Source organism: Myodes glareolus, chromosome 18, assembly GCF_982192425.1.
Source record: "Myodes glareolus chromosome 18, mMyoGla1.1, whole genome shotgun sequence".
NCBI classification, from domain to species: Eukaryota; Metazoa; Chordata; class Mammalia; order Rodentia; family Cricetidae; genus Myodes; species Myodes glareolus.
In genome coordinates, this window is record NC_142043.1 from 69,554,229 (window position 1) to 69,570,937 (window position 16,709).

The 16,709-nt window shown below is 57.6% G+C and overlaps 2 protein-coding genes across 4 annotated transcripts in view; one reads left to right on the plus strand and one right to left on the minus strand.

Moving 5' to 3' along the window:
• Positions 1–11,223, plus strand: part of Tnxb (tenascin XB) — a 60,037-nt gene extending 48,814 nt beyond the window's left edge. For all 3 annotated transcript variants that reach the window (XM_087898504.1, XM_087898506.1, XM_087898507.1), the window contains 18 exons: positions 1,702–2,025; positions 2,426–2,749; positions 4,035–4,322; positions 4,674–4,946; positions 6,020–6,301; positions 7,181–7,489; positions 7,784–8,119; positions 8,353–8,475; positions 8,607–8,750; positions 8,877–8,996; positions 9,085–9,228; positions 9,314–9,444; positions 9,556–9,688; positions 9,772–9,923; positions 10,013–10,109; positions 10,196–10,357; positions 10,432–10,595; positions 10,930–11,223. In XM_087898504.1, coding sequence (XP_087754630.1) covers positions 1,702–2,025; positions 2,426–2,749; positions 4,035–4,322; positions 4,674–4,946; positions 6,020–6,301; positions 7,181–7,489; positions 7,784–8,119; positions 8,353–8,475; positions 8,607–8,750; positions 8,877–8,996; positions 9,085–9,228; positions 9,314–9,444; positions 9,556–9,688; positions 9,772–9,923; positions 10,013–10,109; positions 10,196–10,357; positions 10,432–10,595; positions 10,930–11,031 — 3,608 coding nt within the window. In that variant the 3' untranslated portion in view covers positions 11,032–11,223. The remainder of the gene's footprint in view (positions 1–1,701; positions 2,026–2,425; positions 2,750–4,034; positions 4,323–4,673; positions 4,947–6,019; positions 6,302–7,180; positions 7,490–7,783; positions 8,120–8,352; positions 8,476–8,606; positions 8,751–8,876; positions 8,997–9,084; positions 9,229–9,313; positions 9,445–9,555; positions 9,689–9,771; positions 9,924–10,012; positions 10,110–10,195; positions 10,358–10,431; positions 10,596–10,929) is intronic.
• On the minus strand, positions 10,724–13,933 carry Cyp21a2 (cytochrome P450 family 21 subfamily A member 2). The gene is made up of 10 exons (XM_087898508.1): positions 13,706–13,933; positions 13,552–13,641; positions 13,102–13,244; positions 12,905–13,000; positions 12,709–12,810; positions 12,526–12,612; positions 12,171–12,371; positions 11,800–11,978; positions 11,602–11,705; positions 10,724–11,514 (listed from the first exon to the last, which is right to left on the minus strand). The coding sequence occupies exons 1-10, from the start codon at positions 13,905–13,907 to the stop codon at positions 11,246–11,248; spliced, it is 1,473 nt and encodes a 490-aa protein (XP_087754634.1). The 5' UTR covers positions 13,908–13,933; the 3' UTR covers positions 10,724–11,245.
• Positions 13,934–16,709: the final 2,776 nt, after the last annotated feature.

Genomic DNA, 16,709 nt, shown 5'->3' on the forward strand with positions numbered 1-16,709 from the left:
TCCTTCCTTCCTTTCTTCCTTGTTCCTTTCTAACTTCAATCTTTTCTCCCTCCTTCTTTCCTCCCTCCCTCCTTCCTCTCTTCCTTCCTCATTTCTTCCTTCTTTCATCCTCCCTCCCTTCCTCCCTCTGTCTCTGCCTCCCTCCCTCCTTCCTCCCTCCCTCTCTCCCTTCCTCCCTCCCTCCCTCCCTCCTTCCTTCCTTCCTTCCTTCTTTCCTCCCTTCCTTCCATTTTAAAATTTCATTCACATGCCTCCGTTCCCTGATCCGGGGACTGTGGGGCTGTCAGCTGGGGAGCCAACCTTCCCAAGACTCTCCTGGAATGAACTGTGGGTCGACACTTGGGGGTGCTGGGCTGTGGGGGACTCTGGGGTTAGAGAGCAGCTACTAAGTTAGTTGGGGATACGGAAGCCTTAGCAAGTGGAGTTCAGCTCTGCCCGTAGAGCCTCCAGCAGCGGTGAGTTTGCTGAGCTCTGTCTGGGGAAGGTGTTTTGCGGGCCCACAAAGCCAGAGTTGTTGGAAGAGGCAGAAATCAGTCACTACCTAATGAGGGCTGTTTGGTTGTTTTGTAGCAAATGATCGAGTGTGTCTTTGTGGGACTAGGATTCTAAGCTTGCCCTCATGGTACCAGGTGGCCTTGGCTGGCGTCTGTTTTCTGTGCCATTGTCTATGTTTGGTGTGATTACGTAAGACAGAGCTGTGCTAGGACCGCTCTGAGCTGACAGAGCCTGGGCTGCTGGTCTCTGTTAGGCTGAGGGGAAAACCCAGCGGTGTTAGCATGGACTTCACAGTCAGGGTGACAGGCAGAAGGCCCAAGTTCTGCCAAGGGCCCAGAACATGGGACCCCTAGGGGCCGGAACAGTACCTGAGGGGACATCTAAACTAACTTTCTCATAAGACCACTGAGACCCGAGGTCAAACAGGCATTGGCTTGGTGACAGGGCAGAGAGAACAGTTATAGGCCAATGTCCCCGCTGTGTAAAGGACAGAAGGCTAGAAAGAAGCTGGTCCACGAAGAACCGAGATTTAGTGAGATGTCCTCTGGGATGCAGGGTGGTCTTGAGGGGTTGATGGAGAGGCGGGGGCCGCTCGGAAGCCCGGGATTCCACACAGGACTGGGCATCCAGTTCCTAGCTGAACACTGGCACCTGCCATTGGAAGTCCTGTTCAAAGCCTGGCTTCCTCATGAAGCACAACCAGTTAGCAGGGAGAAGTGAACTGAGCCTGAAGGCAGAGAGGAGATGGTGGCCCAGCGGAGATTCTGTGATAGAAGAGGTGGGGTGGGGGAGTGTGAGGCACCCAAGAGGGACACAGCGAGAGTCTGGAGTGCACTGAGCTCACTAGCAGCTGGGATGCAGCCTCAGGGAGAGGGTTTCCAGACCTGGCTGGGGTAAAGATCTGAGCCCAGCGAGGAAGTGGACAGCAAGGAGAGCCAGGGCAGGGAGCATGTTCAAAAGAGGCAAGTGCGGGAGGGAGAGGAGAAGTCACATGGGTGTTGGCAGGTGTCTGGGCGGGATGCTAGGAATGGCAGTGTAGAAGGAACGGAAAAGGCAAGTGGTGCTCGAATTGTGGCTGGGAACTTTGTTTTAAAAAATGTTTCTTTATATTCTAACTGAACACAGAGAAGACCTGAATTTGTGTGTTTGTGTGTGTGTGTGTGTGTGTGTGTGCGTATGCCCATGTGTATGTGTTTGTGTGTTCAGCTCCAGAGGAAGTTATGACCACACAGCTGGTGCCCACCACAACTCCTGAGCTTCCTCCTAAGAAGCCGCATCTAGGAGAGCTGTCCGTGACAGACGCCACCCCGGACTCCCTGAGCCTCTCCTGGACAGTCCCCGAAGGACAGTTTGACCACTTCCTGATCCAGTACAAGAACGGGGATGGGCAGCCCAAGGTGGTGCGGGTGCCAGGGCACGAGGACCAGGTCACCATCCCCGGCCTGGAGCCAGACCACAAGTACAAGATGAACCTGTATGGCTTCCACAGTGGCCAGCGTGTGGGCCCCGTGTCTGTTGTCGGGGTGACAGGTGAGTGGACATGGGAGACTCAGAGTGGGACCAACCGGTCAAACTATTTGGTGACAGCTGGGTAGGGATCCATGGCTGGGTGCTGTTAGTACCCCAGACCTGCTCAGCCCCACAGACTTGCGTTGCTAACGCTAAGGTCTGCCTTTGTGTGCCTTCTTCTGGGCTGGCCAGTCTCCCTGGGCAGCAGGGCCACAGACAGCTTTGCTGTGCTGGTGTTCAGGTCCCCTCAACTGACCCAGGAGCCTGGGCATGTTGGCCATCTGTCAGCTGACCAGGACCCCAAAGCCCCAAGGTGGGCTTCTCTGAACTGACCTTAGAACCACCTTGGTAATTATGGCTGCTCTGTCCTTACTTGAGGACACCTGCGGGGACCCTGCTCACCTGTCTGTCCCCTTCTCAGCTGCAGAGGAAGAGACCCCCAGCCCCACAGAGCCCAGCACAGAGGCCCCAGAGCCCCCTGAGGAGCCGCTCCTGGGAGACCTGACCATCACAGCATCGTCCCCAGACTCCCTGAGCCTCTCCTGGACCGTCCCCCAGGGAGACTTTGACTCCTTCACTGTCCAGTACAAGGACAGCGATGGGCGGCCCCAGGTGGTGCGTGTTGGGGGCCAGGAGAGGGAGGTCATCGTGAGAGACCTGGAGCCTGGGCGCAAATACAAGATGAACCTGTATGGACTCCATGACGGCCAGCGTGTGGGCCCCGTGTCCACCGTGGGCGTGACGGGTGAGTGTGGCTGGGGTCTGTTTTTGCTTTTGCCTTCCGTGGCTTCTCTCTTCTCCCCACACTCTCTGCCCTGCCCTCTGCTCCCCCTTTCTTCCCAGTTGTCTCTGGGGCTTCACTGAGCTTCCGACCCCCTCACCTGGAATAGAGAGAGGGTCAGCGCCGCCATCCTTAGAGCTGTCCTTGCGGTCCCTCCTTCCCCCACTCCAGAACCCCACTCATTCCTCCCACCTTGGCTCCCTCTCCGGGTATTTGGTGACTCACAGCAGGCTCCGGATCTGGGCTACTTGGGTCTGAATCTCCTCCAGCTGGACTGTGGGGTTTTACAAGTAGTTTTTAACACAGTGGCAGCTCCAGCAACGGGGGAACAATCACAATGGCGTCTGCTAAATCAGAGGTTCTCAACCTTCCTAGTGTTGTGACCTTTTATTTATTTCTTAAATGTTTATTTATGGCCGGGTCGTGGTGGCACACGCCTTTAATCCCAGCACTCGGGAGGCAGAGGCAGGTAGATCTCTGTGAGTCTGAGACCAGCCTGGTTTACAAGAGCTAGTTCCAGGACAGCCAGGGCTACACAGAGAAACCCTGTCTCAAAAAAAAACAAAACAAAACAAAAAAAGCACTTTGCTTACATATATGCCTGCACACCAGAAGAGGACATCAATCCCACCACAGATGGTTGTGAGCTGCCATGTGGATGCTGGGAACTGAACTCGGGACCTCTGGAAGAACAGCCAGTGTTCTTAACCACCGAGCTATCTCTCCAGTCCCTACTACAACCTTTCAATACAGTTCCTCATGTTGTGGTGACCCCCCAATCATGAAATTATTTTCATTACTACTTCACAACTGTAATTTTGCTACTTGTTTTTTTTTTTTTTTTTTTTTTTGGCTTTTCAAGACAGGGCTTCACTGTGTAACCCTGGCCGTCCTGAAACTCTCTCTGTAGACCAGGCTGGCCTCAAACTCAGAGATTTGCATTCCTCTGCCTCCTCCCAATTAAAGGCCTTGCCATCACCGCCCAGCTAATTTTACTACTGTTATGAGTCATGATGTAAATATTTTTGGAGATAAACGGTTGCCAAAGGGGTCGCGACCCACAGGTTGAGAACTGCTGTGCCAGCCATAGGTGGTTCAGGGGCTCCGAGGTGTGAGCGACTGCAGCCCTGCCTATGGCTAGGGTCAGGGGTTTGAAGAAGCCGTGCAAAGCTGCTCTGCAGCCTGGGGGCAGCCTGGTCCCCTCAGCGGGTTCTGCCTGTACCCCTTAGCCACTTCTGCTCTGTTGCAGCGCCCCTGCCCACAGAGCCCCCCATAGAGCCCCGCCTGGGGGACCTGGCTGTGGCAGATGTGACTTCCAGTACTGTGCGCCTGTCCTGGACTGTGGCCCAGGGCCCCTTCGACTCCTTCCTCGTCCAGTACAAGGATGCCCAGGGGCAGCCCCAGACGGTACCTGTGAGCAGAGACCTGAGTGAGGTCACCGTCTCAGGTTTGGACCCGGCCCGCAAGTACAAGTTTCTCCTCTTTGGACTCCGGGATGGAAAGCGCCATGGCCCTGTCTCCGTAGATGCGAAAACTGGTGAGTGAGGGCCCAACGCTGCGGACCCTGCAACCCCCAGCACCCTTTGCCCCCTTGTGGCAACTGTTGGAACTTCATGGTTCTGTGCCCCACATTCCAGACCTTGGAGTTTGGCGACCCATTTCTTTGTGAGGTCCACCCAAATTCAGACTTTCACTCCGTCCTTCTCCCTCATCACTGGGCAGGCACATTCGCTTCCTTTCCTGGAGGCTCTTTTATCCAGAGCGCGGCCCGATCATCGCCCCCTCTGACCACCAAGAGCGGGGCCCCAGCCGCCGCTCCCGTCCGTGCCCCCGGCGCTGCGGTACGTACACTACACGTTCTAAGTGGCTTCCTCTCCTCTCCATCCAGACACAAAGCTCCTTCCTCATCTTGGGGAACTGACGATGACAGACGTGACCCAGAACTCCGTGGGTCTCTCCTGGACTGTCCCCGAGGGCGAGTTCGACTCCTTCCTAGTCCAGTACAAGGACAGGGGAGGGCAGCTCCAGGTGGTGCCGGTGACAGCAGACCAGCGTGAGGTCACCATCCCTGGCCTGGAGCCCAATAGGAAATACAAGTTTCTGCTTTACGGCCTGGCAGGCCGCAAACGGCTGGGCCCCGCCTCTGTGGAGGGCACCACAGGTGAGCCCAGGCCCCCACCTCTGTGGAGGGGAGCACACCACAGGTGAGCCCCAGCCCTACCTCCCACTCTGGCACAGCTCCCATCCCCAGGGCCTTCCAGGGACTTGTCCTGTCCTCAGTCTAAGAGGAAAAGCCGTTACAGCAAACGCCAGTCCTGCCCTGGACTGGGTATAGTCTGAGCATTTTATACACACCGTCTCCTTCCTTCACTGATGATTGTCAAGGAGAAGGAGCTTCTAGGCTTGGTTAACCGGGGTTCAAACCCAAATCCAGTCTTGGCCAGCCACGTGACATGGTTGAGCCACCTAATCTGCACCACGGCCCCCCCGCACTGTGCCAGCGCCCAGCCCGCTCCCCACTGTGCCGGCGACCCGTAGCTGGCACCCATATCCTCTTCCTCCCAACCCTGAGCCATGAGGTGGAAAGGCCTGGCTGCAGAAGACGATGGAAAAAATCTGGTGTTTTTGTGCCCATGAGTCAGCCCCCAAGGGAGGGGTGGAGTGGGTCCATGACCCTTACCCCACTCCCAGGTCCGTGAGTCAGTCACCCCAGGCAGACATCAGGGCCTGGAGCCCTCAGATACCATAGTTCTTCCCCCAAACCTTCATTATACAGGCTTGTCCAAGCCTCGTCTGTCAGCTGCCACCCTCAGGTGGGCAGGTCGTCTCTCTGCCCCACCTGGTCCCGGGATATTAATTCTGGACTGTGTAGGGGATGGGGGGCAGCCCCAGGTTGATGGGAGCTCTCCCCGCTTGAGAGTATCTCTCTGGCACTGAAATGCCCCCAGAAGCCTCAGTTCTGGCCACAGCCCTGCCCAGAGGAAATGAAGATCAGTCTGTGCCCACCGCTAGCCCTCTCTCACTGTGACCCTCTGTGACCTGACCGCAGCAAACGGGCGCCAGGCAGGAAAGGGCTAGGCAGTGCCTCCTGAGACAAGGCGGCTCTCCCTCAGTCCCCCACAGCAGGACCACGCAGGCCTGGCTGTGTCCTCAGCTGTCTGTCCCCGAGGCCACACATCCCGAAGTCTCCAGGGCTGGAGACGCTAACCTGAACCATCCCCATTCTCCCCTCAGCCCCCCTGGAGAAGACGCCGCAGCCCCGCCTCGGTGAACTGACAGTGACCGGAGAGACGGCTGACTCTTTACGCCTCTCGTGGACGGTGGCCCAGGGCCCCTTTGACTCCTTCCTGGTTCAGTACAGAGACAGGGATGGGCAGCCCCAGACAGTGGTCGTGGCTGCAGACCAGAACGAGGTCACCATAGAGGGTCTGCAGCCACGCCGCAAGTACAAGTTTCTGCTCTATGGGCTGGCTGGAGGAAAGCGCGTGGGGCCCGTCTCTGCCCTCGGAGTGACAGGTGAGCCGCCCTGCCTGACCACAGGCCTGAGGAGTCTGAGGACAAAGAGATTGGCCAGAGAGGACGGGTGGAAAGGGCAGGGGCCTGTCCAGAGTCAGAGAAGGGAGGACCTGTGCCCACCCCTGGGGCTGATCAGTCATTTGAGAGAACAGGAACCAGGTCAGGCAGCAAGGACAGGCCTTGTAGGTTCCCTGCTCTCCTGACCCCAGTCATCCCCGTCACCAGCTGCTCCCCACTACCCCGTTAGAACGGCTCCATACCCTTGCCACATAGGTACACACACACACCCCGCCCCATTCTCAGAAGCCAGGGATGTGTCTCAAATGGAAAATCACTGGGAAATCCAATGGACAGAGGCCACTGACACCCACTTCAGATCAGCCAGGCCAAGGACACTAGTGTGACTTGCCAGGCACGTACACCAGCCACCCCAGCCGATGGTGCCACCCTCAGCCGCTCTCAGAAGCACGGAGCACAGGCGCTAGGGGCGGGGCCAGGGCAGAGCCTGAGGGACCACTGCTGAGGGGGTTGATGTGCCAGGCGCTGGGAAATGGGCAAGGAGTCCCTGGTCCCGAAGCAGCAAGCAGCTGAGGAGGGACCAACAGGCACAGCAGCTTCCCAGGTCAGAGATCCCGGGGCTGGGCTCTGAGTGGCCCTCCTGGATGTCAGGAGGTAATGCCAAGGCAGGGGTAAAACAAATTCAAGAACTGGAAGGTTCTAGAAGATGCCCTGCTCCCTCCCTCTCCTCACTTGGGGTACCTGCCTAGACTGTGAAGTGTCTTCACCCCAAGCCTCATAACCATTCCTTTGAAGGGGATAGGATGGGCAGGCAGGTGCCCAGCACCCTGTGAAGATTCCACCCTGATTTCTCCCATGCAGCCCCAGAAGAGGACATGTCAACCCCAAGCCCCACTGAACCCCCTGAAGCACCCCGCCTGGGGATGCTGAAAGTAACGGAAGCAACCCCAGACTCCCTGCGCCTCTCCTGGGGTGTGGACCGTGGTCCCTTTGACTCCTTTGTGGTCCAGTACCAGGACACAGAGGGACAGCCCCAAGCCTTGCTTGTTGATGGACACCAGAACAAGGTCCTCATCTCAGGCCTGGAGCCCAGCACCTCCTACAAGTTCTTCCTCTATGGCCTCCGCGAGGAGATGCGCCATGGACCTGTCTCTGCAGAGGGTACCACAGGTGGGCCAGGCCTGCACCTTCCTAGTCTGGGGGCTAGGAAGGGTGGAAGGTGGCATCCAGAAGCGGCTGCCACAGGGAAGGCATGAGGAAGATGCCCAGGAAGGGTTGAGGTCACTTACCCTACACTGCCCCTCTCTCTCCCCAGTCAGTCACTGAGTCAACCTGTGGTTCTGTTCCTCAAGAGCCCAACTCTTCTGACCAATAGGGAAGGATGACAGACGTGACGTGCTCCGAGCCTTAGGGCTGGCATATATCTGTGTCTCCAAACCTTTTTCTCCTACCCATTTCCCACAGGTCCAGTTCCTGCTGGTCAGACCCCAGGGGACCCGGGGCCCCGCCTGTCCCAGCTGTCCGTGACGGACATGACCACTACTTCTCTGCGGCTAAACTGGGAGGCCCCGCTTGGTTCCTTTGACACCTTCCTAATACGCTTTGGGGTCCCCTCGCCAAGCACCCTGGAGCCGCACCTTCGTCCTCTGCTCCAGCGAGAGCTGATGGTGCCCGGGACACAGCGCTCAGCTGTGCTTCGGGACTTACATCCCGGGACCCTGTACAGCCTCACTCTGTACGGGCTGCGTGGGCCGCACAAGGCGGACAGCATTCAGGGCACCGCCCGCACCCTCAGCCCAGGTGAGGGCCCACGCTGGGCACCAGAGTAGTGCCCACGCTGGGCACCAGAGTAGTGCCCAGCATGGCACAGGGGTATGGAGAGTGGGCTTGAAGGCATTAGAGAGAGACTTCTGTCCTGGGAACCTTCCAGAGAGGCATGGTGGACCTCTCTGAAGCCAGAGCACTCAGGGAGAAGGGGAAGGAACCTTCTTACACACACCCTCCTCACTGCACCCCTCCCTTGCTGTCTTCAGTTCTGGAGAGCCCCCGTGACCTACAATTCAGTGAAATTGGGGAAACATCAGCCAGAGTCAACTGGGTGCCGCCACCATCCAGGGTGGACAGCTTCAAAATTTCCTACCAGCTCGCAGATGGAGGTGATGACCCTGTCCTGCCAAGTCCTCCTTAGATCTCCTCCTCTCTTGCCCGCCCCACCCCTGCACACCGCCCATTCTCCAGCTGGTCTCAGGCCTCCTAGGTGACCCCCGGGCTCCACCCATGTTTGTAGGAGAGCCGCAAAGTGTGGTAGTGGACGGCCGAACCCAGACCCAGGTCCTCCAGGGGTTGAGCTCAGACACTCGCTACGAGGTGACTGTGGTCTCCGTCCGTGGCTTCGAGGAGAGTGAGCCTCTCACAGGCTTCCTCACGACAGGTAAGAGGGGCTGCCCCCAGCACCATGACAGGCAGAGAGAGAGGAGCGAGGGTGAAAAGGGGGCAGAGGGACCCTGGGGAGGCAGTGAAGTTGGCTGGGAAGCCTCTGAGCCCCTGTTTCTGCCAGTTCCCGATGGCCCCACCCAGCTGCGTGCACTGAACTTGACTGACGGATCCGCCCTGCTGCACTGGAAACCTCCCCACAAACCCGTGGACGAATACAACGTCCAGGTTGCATCCCCTGGGGGTGAGCATGGCTGAACCTCCTCTGAAGAGGTGGGGAGAGCAAGGTACAGCATGGATGGGCAGGAGCTGATGCCCACCCCCACTCCCAGCCCCACCCCTGCAGGCCTCAGCACCCGGCAGCGCCGTAGACTACCCGCTGACAGACCTGGCGATTGACACCAACTACACGGCCACCGTGCGTGGTCTCCGAGGCCCGAACTTCACCTCGCCAGCCAGCATTACCTTCACCACAGGTAGAGCCGGGGTTGTGTGGGGAAGGGGTCGTGGGAGGGTCAAGGCAGCAGATATGGGCTCACCCATCTCTTCCTCCATCCCCAGGGCTGAAGGCCCCCCAGGACTTGGAGGCCAAGGAAGTGACCCCTCGCACGGCCCTGCTCACTTGGACTGAGCCCGAAGTCCCACCCACAGGCTACCTGCTCAGCTTTGACACCCCTGGAGGACAGATTCAGGTACCCCAGCCCTGCCTCACTGGCCGTCTGCTTTCCATAGCTAGATTTGGGGGTGCCCCTCTGGCCATCTCACTTCCGCTGACTGTCCCTTGTCTGTCTGTCTGTCTCCAGGAGATCCTGCTTCCCGCAGGAACCACCTCCCACCGGCTTCTCCGCCTCTTCCCTTCCACCTTCTACAGAGCCCAGCTGCGGGCTGTTTGGGGCGAGAGCCTCACGCCCCCTGTGTCCACTTCCTTTACTACAGGTACTGACACTGGGCCTGAGCGTAGGTGGGCGGCTGGGGCCTGAGACTTGGGGACAGACAGACTCCCCATCTCCTCTCCACAGGTGGGCTGCGGGTCCCCTTCCCCCGGGACTGTGGGGAGGAGATGCAGAACGGGCCCAGCACCTCAAAGACCACCACCATCTTCCTCAACGGCAACCGCGAGCGGCCTTTGGATGTGTTCTGTGACATGGAGACGGATGGAGGCGGCTGGCTGGTGGGTTGCGTTCAGAGCCGGGGGACCTGGGTAGCCCAGGGGCCGATGCCCAGGAGCCAAGGCTAATGCTGCCCTTGTCTGCTCTCCAGGTGTTCCAGCGCCGCATGGACGGACAGACAGACTTCTGGAGAGACTGGGAGGAGTATGCCCATGGTTTTGGAAACATCTCCAGGGAATTCTGGCTGGGTCCGTGCCTCATAGGGCTGGGGAACCCGGGAAGGGATGGCAGTCCTGTGGACCCCAGGACTCTGATGGAGCATACTCCACCCCAGGCAATGAGGTCCTACACAGCCTGACGCAGGCTGGAGACTACTCCATGCGTGTGGACCTGCGGGCTGGAAAGGAAGCCGTGTTTGCCCAGTATGACTTCTTCCGCGTGGATTCGGCAACGGAGAACTACCGCCTGCACCTAGAGGGTTACCATGGCACCGCAGGTGAGGGCGGGCCCGGGACGGGGTGAGGGCGGGCACGGGGGCGGTCCTCACCACACCTTCCCATGCCTTGTCAGGGGACTCTATGAGCTACCACAGCGGCAGCGTCTTTTCCGCCCGTGATCGGGACCCCAACAACTTGCTCATCTCCTGCGCTGTCTCTTATCGGGGGGCGTGGTGGTACAAGAACTGTCACTATGCCAACCTCAACGGGCTCTACGGGAGCACAGTGGACCACCAGGTGGGAGCCGTGGAGGCAGCAGGCTGGGCTCTGGGTCACTCGGGTTTGGAGGGCTCTCACGTGAATGACTGAACTTCTTGCGCCTCAGAGGCTCATCTGGGAAATGGGACAGTAATACCAGTCTCACCTAGGAAGCTTGAAAAGTCTGTTTATTAGTGGACTTAGAATTAGCTCAGAATGAAGCCTCAGCCCTTTGCAGCTGAGGGCTAGGCAGGGAACATGAGGGAGATGGATGGACCCCCGGGGGTCGCCTGCAGGAACCCGGTGGGGATGAAGAAGTTGCCACTGCTGAGTGCTGGCTTTGACTCTCCTCCCTCGACAACTTTCTCCCCAGGGAGTGAGCTGGTACCACTGGAAGGGCTTCGAGTTTTCGGTGCCCTTCACGGAAATGAAGCTGAGACCCAGAAACTTCCAGGCCCCCGCCAGGGGCAGCTGAGCCTGTTTCTCACCTCGCTCATACCCCAGTATGACTGCCGAGCACTGAGGGGTCGTGCCAGAGAAGAGCCAGTGTGCCTCTACTGCCTAGCTCACCAAGGAGGCCTTCTCTACCACGATCTCACAGCACCATGTTTACAGGGGGGAGGGGAGGGGTTAGTAACGGAGCAATAAAGGAGAAACTGAGGCACGAGGCTGGTACTGGTCCTATCCTGTCAAGGGTTCTGGCCCTGGTCTTGGGGCACCAGGTTCCTGGGCTGCAGCCGCACCTGGAAAGGACGTATCAAGAGATTGACACCAGTGAAATTCTGGGGCTTCAGGGAGGGCAGGGTGCCATCTGGTGGTGGGAGCAGCGTGAAGGCCTGGAGCAGGCGCGCGAGGACCACGAAGAGCTCCAGGCGCGCCAGCGGCTCTCCCAGGCACACACGGGCCCCACAGCCGAAGGATAGGGTTCTGAGGTCCTTGCCAGGTTCCAGGAAACGATCTGTGGGTCGTGGACAGATAGCTCGGGAAGCGCGTCCCAACCGAGCCTGGGGCTCTTCCTCTCCCGTGCCTGACCCCTCCCTCGTACCAGGACAGAACTTGCTGGGCAGTTCCCAAACCGTCTTGTCCAGGTTGGCGCCCTGGATGTTGGGGATGATGATGGTGTCCTTGGGGATGTCATAGCCAGAGATGCTGAGGGAAGGCGGAGTCAGAAGCCGTCCAGGACCCTGGGGGGGGGGGCGGGGGCTGGGGCGGTTCTCACTCAACCCTTAACTCAGGGAGTCACCTGCTAGCCCGAGTGGTGCGATGGGGCAGGGCCAGGGGCACCACGGGCCGCAGGCGCAGCACCTCAGCGATGGTGGCCATGAGCAAAGGCAGCTGCATTCGGTTCTTGTACAGGAGCTGGGAGTTGGGGCCATTGGGGCCCAACTTGAGGTCTAGCTCTTCCTGCAGCCGCTTCTGGATCTGAGAAGAAGGGACAAGGCTGGATCTGGGGACCAAGTTTTGCCCTGGGTGACTCACAGCTGCCCAGCCTGCAGCCCCTTCATTCAGCCACCTAGTTAAGCCTAGAGCCCCGCCCCTGTGAGCAGAACCCAGGCCAGGCAGAGGAACTGGGCCAAGGAGCCAGAAGGAGGCTCACTCTCTCCCATAATGCACCTCAGGGTGATGAAGCAGGAAAGCCACAGTCCAGGAGAGCGTGGTGGCTGTGGTCTCAGTGCCCCCGATGAAGAGGTCCACCACGGACATGTGCACATGCCCTTCGTGGAGCTGCCCTGCATCCGTGCCTTCTCTCTGCTGCTCCACGCCTTGAAGCATGTAGTCAATCATGTCCTTCCACTGGCCTGATACCTGGCTGTCCTGCAGAGGGCAGGGAAAGGAGCAGGCTGAGTGTCCAGCTTGAGGAGCCTGCCCAGCAGTGATGCAGGCGCAGCAGGCACATCCCTGGCGGAGGCTGGGGGGTTAGTGCTCCCGTGGTATCCCGCGGTATCCCGCGGTGTCCCACGGTACCCACCTTGTGCAGCTTCAGCTGCTCCCTTACGATATCGTCCCTGTTCTCCTGGAACCGCTTCAGCTTCCAGAGGCCAGGATTGGGGAGGAACTGGGACAGGTAGGGGAGTCAGTCAGCTTCTGGATAGAGACCAGACACCCCCTAATCTCGCCCCAACCCAGGGGAGTCTGGGATGTACTTCCGCACCCTGAGAAAGGGAATTATTTCCAAGATTTGGACGGACCAGTGGCTCCAGGCTTGCAGCAAGTCCTGCACACAGCTGTGAACCGTGTGTACCAAAGTGTCGTCCTGCCGGAAGGGGAGGGCATACTTTGAGTTTGAGACCAGCAAAGGTCAGGAGGGCCTGAGGGAGGGGCTCGAGAGGCAAGAGGGCAGCCTTGACCTTGTCTCCAAATGTGAGGTAGCAGATGACACTGCACGTGAGCAAAGAGAACTCCTTCTGGATGGCCACGGGGGCGCCAGCCTGCGCGCGCATGCGCTGTGGAAAGAGGCAGGCTACATGGGCTGTGGGGACCTAGGGGTACTGGAGGACAGGGACGCTGACCCCTGGAGGGCCAGACCACAGGAACGCGGCCTCACCTCACAGAATTCCTGGGCCAGCTCCTCTACCAGGGGCTCCATGGAGTCTCGCACGCCCAGCATCAGAGCTGAGCGAGAGAGTTTCTTGTGGGCCTTCCACGTTAGCGAGTAGTCCCCTAGCGACAGGTCCAAGTCTAGATTTTCTGCAGGAGGGATGGCAAAAAGAGAGAATGCCAATTAACCAAGGAAGCCAAAGGCCTGATCTACCTCACACACACACACCCCCCCACACACACACCGTCCAAGAAGTAGGCCAGGGCAGCAGCCACAGCAGGTGTATCACTGAGAGTTTGAGGCTAGCCTAGTCTACATAGAGATTTTCAGGGCAGCCAGGGCTACACAGTGAGGCCCTACCTTAAAAAGAAGGAGGAAGAAGAAGAGGAGGAGGAGGAGGAAGAGGAAGAGGAAGAGGAAGAGGAAGAGGAAGAAAAACATGTTCCCAACTCTTACCATATGGTATCTGAGGTCTGCCGGCAAAGTCTGCCCATTTTTGGATCAGGGCCTCCTTAATGGTCCTATTAGAATTCAGAACGACCACATCTAGGGGAAACAGCAGGTGTCAGCTGGGAAGGATTGGTCACACAGAGAGAGCAGATTGGCTCACCTTGCAGCCCAATGCGAATCCTGTAGACAGGCCCGAGTTTCTGGGTGAGGTCAAACAGGTAGATGGGAAGGTTAGGCTGGAGAAAGTGCAGGAACCCCGGGGCGAGAGGAGGCAGGCGAAGGCTCCTGAGCTTCCACCGGCCCCACAGCCAGCGGGTGCCAGCTAGCAGCAGCAGCAGCAGCAACAGCCCAGGTGACACCATGGCGGGACACTTGTGCAGGGGCCCTGACAAGGCTTTTTTATAGCTCTTGGCCCAGCCGTCCGTTATTAGTCTCGGGTCCCTTCCCACGGTCCCACGCACAGAGCAGTGTGTTTTCAGGTTGGTACCCTCCCACCGGCCTTGGAGCTCATGGATCAAAGATGGGACCATCCATCAAGAAGAAAGGAAGAGATGCAGGACCCTGACCTTTCTGTGTGTCAGCCCTGTGGGCCGAGGGATCCACCCTGAGCCCGGCCCCGCCCACCCTGCCTCACCTTGGGTCGGCTGAATGGTGGTGAATTTATCTTATCCCAGAGAAAAGAAAGAAGTGGGAGTCTCCGCCCAATGTGCCTTTGGGTCTGCCGCTAGTCCCTACAAGTATTTTATTATTGGTTATTATTGCTACTGCTTTATTTGTGATACTGGTGACTGAACCCGGGACCTTATATATTCTGGGTAAGCCCTCCCCTGCCAGCTGTGTTCACAGTCCTATGCCCCCATTTTTGTTAACTTTGAGACAGGATCTCATCAGGTTGCCCAGGAAACCTTGAATTCACTATGTAGCTCAGGTAGGCCTCAAACTTTGAACCCTCCCTCAGTCCCTTAAACAGCTGGGGCAACAGACATGCCACCCCACCTGGTCTCCTGTGCAATACTTTGCTGTTGTTCTTGGCTTGGTTGAGGCTGTTTGTGGGGATAGAGGGGGTGCATGTGTGGAGGCCAAAGGTCAACCTCAGGTGGTCTGTTCAGACGGAAAGACCCTGAGCTTTCACTTTCCTGGGGCTCCCTGAATCCACTCGGCTGACTGGCGGCTGAACCCCAGGGGTGCTCCTGTCTCTGCCTCCCTTTTCTGGAATGATGACCATGTGCCACCGTGTGAGAGGTGGTTCAGCGTTTAAGAATGCTGTTTGCCCTTACGGAAGACCTGAGTTGGGTTCCCAGTGCCTAGAGGTCTGTTCACAACCTTCCCATAACACCAGCTCAGAGTTCCAGTGCCCTCTTCTGACGCCAGAGGGAATTGCATGCACATACATGCACACAGACAAAATACAGGTTTTTTGCTTGCTTGTTTAGTTTTTCATTTATTTACTATATTTTATGTTAATGTGTGTGTAAAACCAACCAAAAAAGAAACTTATGAACCACCACTCCAGACTTTTTTTTTTTTTGAGATAGGTTTCACTATGTAGCCCTGGCTAATCTTGAAGTCAATATGTAGCCAATGCCCAAACGCTGGGATGACAGGCGTATACCACAATGCCTGGCCTGGTGACGTTATTGTATGGCCTCTTTTTTTGCTGCCTGAAATATCTAGAGTGAGGCGTGGCAGTGCCTGAATTTAGGGGGCAGAGACAAGCAGATTGAGCTGAGGTCAGCCTGGGCTACATAGCAAGACCCCATCTCAAGGAACAAGGCTCTGTTGGTGTTTGCCTCACACAGAGAGGCTCTGGGCTCTTTCCTCACCCATCACACGGAAAAGTGTCAGGAGACATGGAGCCACGGCCCTGGCTGCCCACTTTGGAACAATGCGTACCAGACACTGTCCTAATGCCCCCCCCCCAATCATGCTTCGAAGGCTACACCATTGTCCCTGTTTTTTTAATGAAGATGCTTGGGTCAATGCCAAGGCACTTATGCATGTGCGGGCTTCTGAAGCAGAACCAGGCAACAGCAGGCAACCAGGTGCTCAGCCAGCTTGACTGCCGGAAGCTGCTGCCTTCCTCTGGCTACAACAGTAACGAAATGACCAACTCAAGTTGACTTACCAAAAAAAAAAAAAAAAAAAAAAAAAAAGCCAGGCGGTGTGGCGCACGCCTTTAATCCCAGCATGTGGGAGACAGAGGCAGGCGGATCTCTGTGACAGGCTTCAAAGCTACGCAGAGAAACCCCGACTTGAAAAACCTAAATAAATAAATAAGCCACCAAACTCACCATAAATGTGAAAAGGGTCTCTGAGAACCATTAGGAAAGGAGAAGAGAGACCCTTGCTGGCCTTGGTAGCCAGAGGTCAGGGATGGGAGACAGAAAAGGCTTGCCACGTGCCCTTCCCCTCTGTCTGCCCTTGAGCCTCCTGTATTATAGGCACGGATAGAGCAAGGCTGCCTGGAGGGTCAGGGCCCGCAGGTTACAGAACCAGCCCAGGGGGAAGATGGGTCCCCATGTAAAGGAGACAGTTTACCAACCCAGGCCTACCTAGGAGGGAGTTGGGCAGACACAGCTGGTTATAGCCAGGGAGAGGGGTGTTTCCCAGGACCAGATCAAGGGCACTTGATAAGGGGACAATTGGGGAAAAGCTGTTTCAGAAAGGACGGCCGAGCTCCAGGAGTATGAAAAGTCCCCTAGCTTCCCATCCCCCTCTTATAGACAGACCCCAGTGTGAGGGGGCACAGGAAGGGCAACAGGAGACCCAAGGTGAGAATCTAGCCGTACTAACCAAAGCTGGGCCAGCTGACAGCTGGTAGCCCCTTCTGGCAGAGGCCCAGGCTTAGCCTGGATCCCTGGCCTTGCCCCAGGAGATGGGGGGGGGATTTCTGGGGTTGGGTCGTCACAGCAACATCCTCTCTATGTGGGCCACAACTAAACCCTGCTCTGGTGGCTGGTTTGGAAGAAATCGAGGCAGCTGTAAGAGATCCAATGTTCTGGAATGCCCAGAAAGACTGGAGTTTATCCAAAGTCCCCCCCGCCACAACCCCGTCAGGGGCTCTACTTGATGGGGTGACCAGGAATGCTGGTGGTTGCCCAACTCCACCTTCCAAACACAGACCAGCCACCAAGCATGCTGGGGTGCTCCTGTAATTCCGGGGA

Coding starts and splice junctions, on each gene's coding strand:
- Cyp21a2 (XM_087898508.1), bottom strand. CDS start 13,907: ATGGTGTCACCTGGGCTGTTGCTGCTGCTGCTGCTGCTAGCTGGCACC. Junction 12,372..12,525: donor AGCAGCTGAAGCTGCACAAG/GTGGGTACCGTG, acceptor TGCCCTCTGCAG/GACAGCCAGGTATCAGGCCA. Junction 11,515..11,601: donor GCCCAGCAAGTTCTGTCCTG/GTACGAGGGAGG, acceptor CACGACCCACAG/ATCGTTTCCTGGAACCTGGC.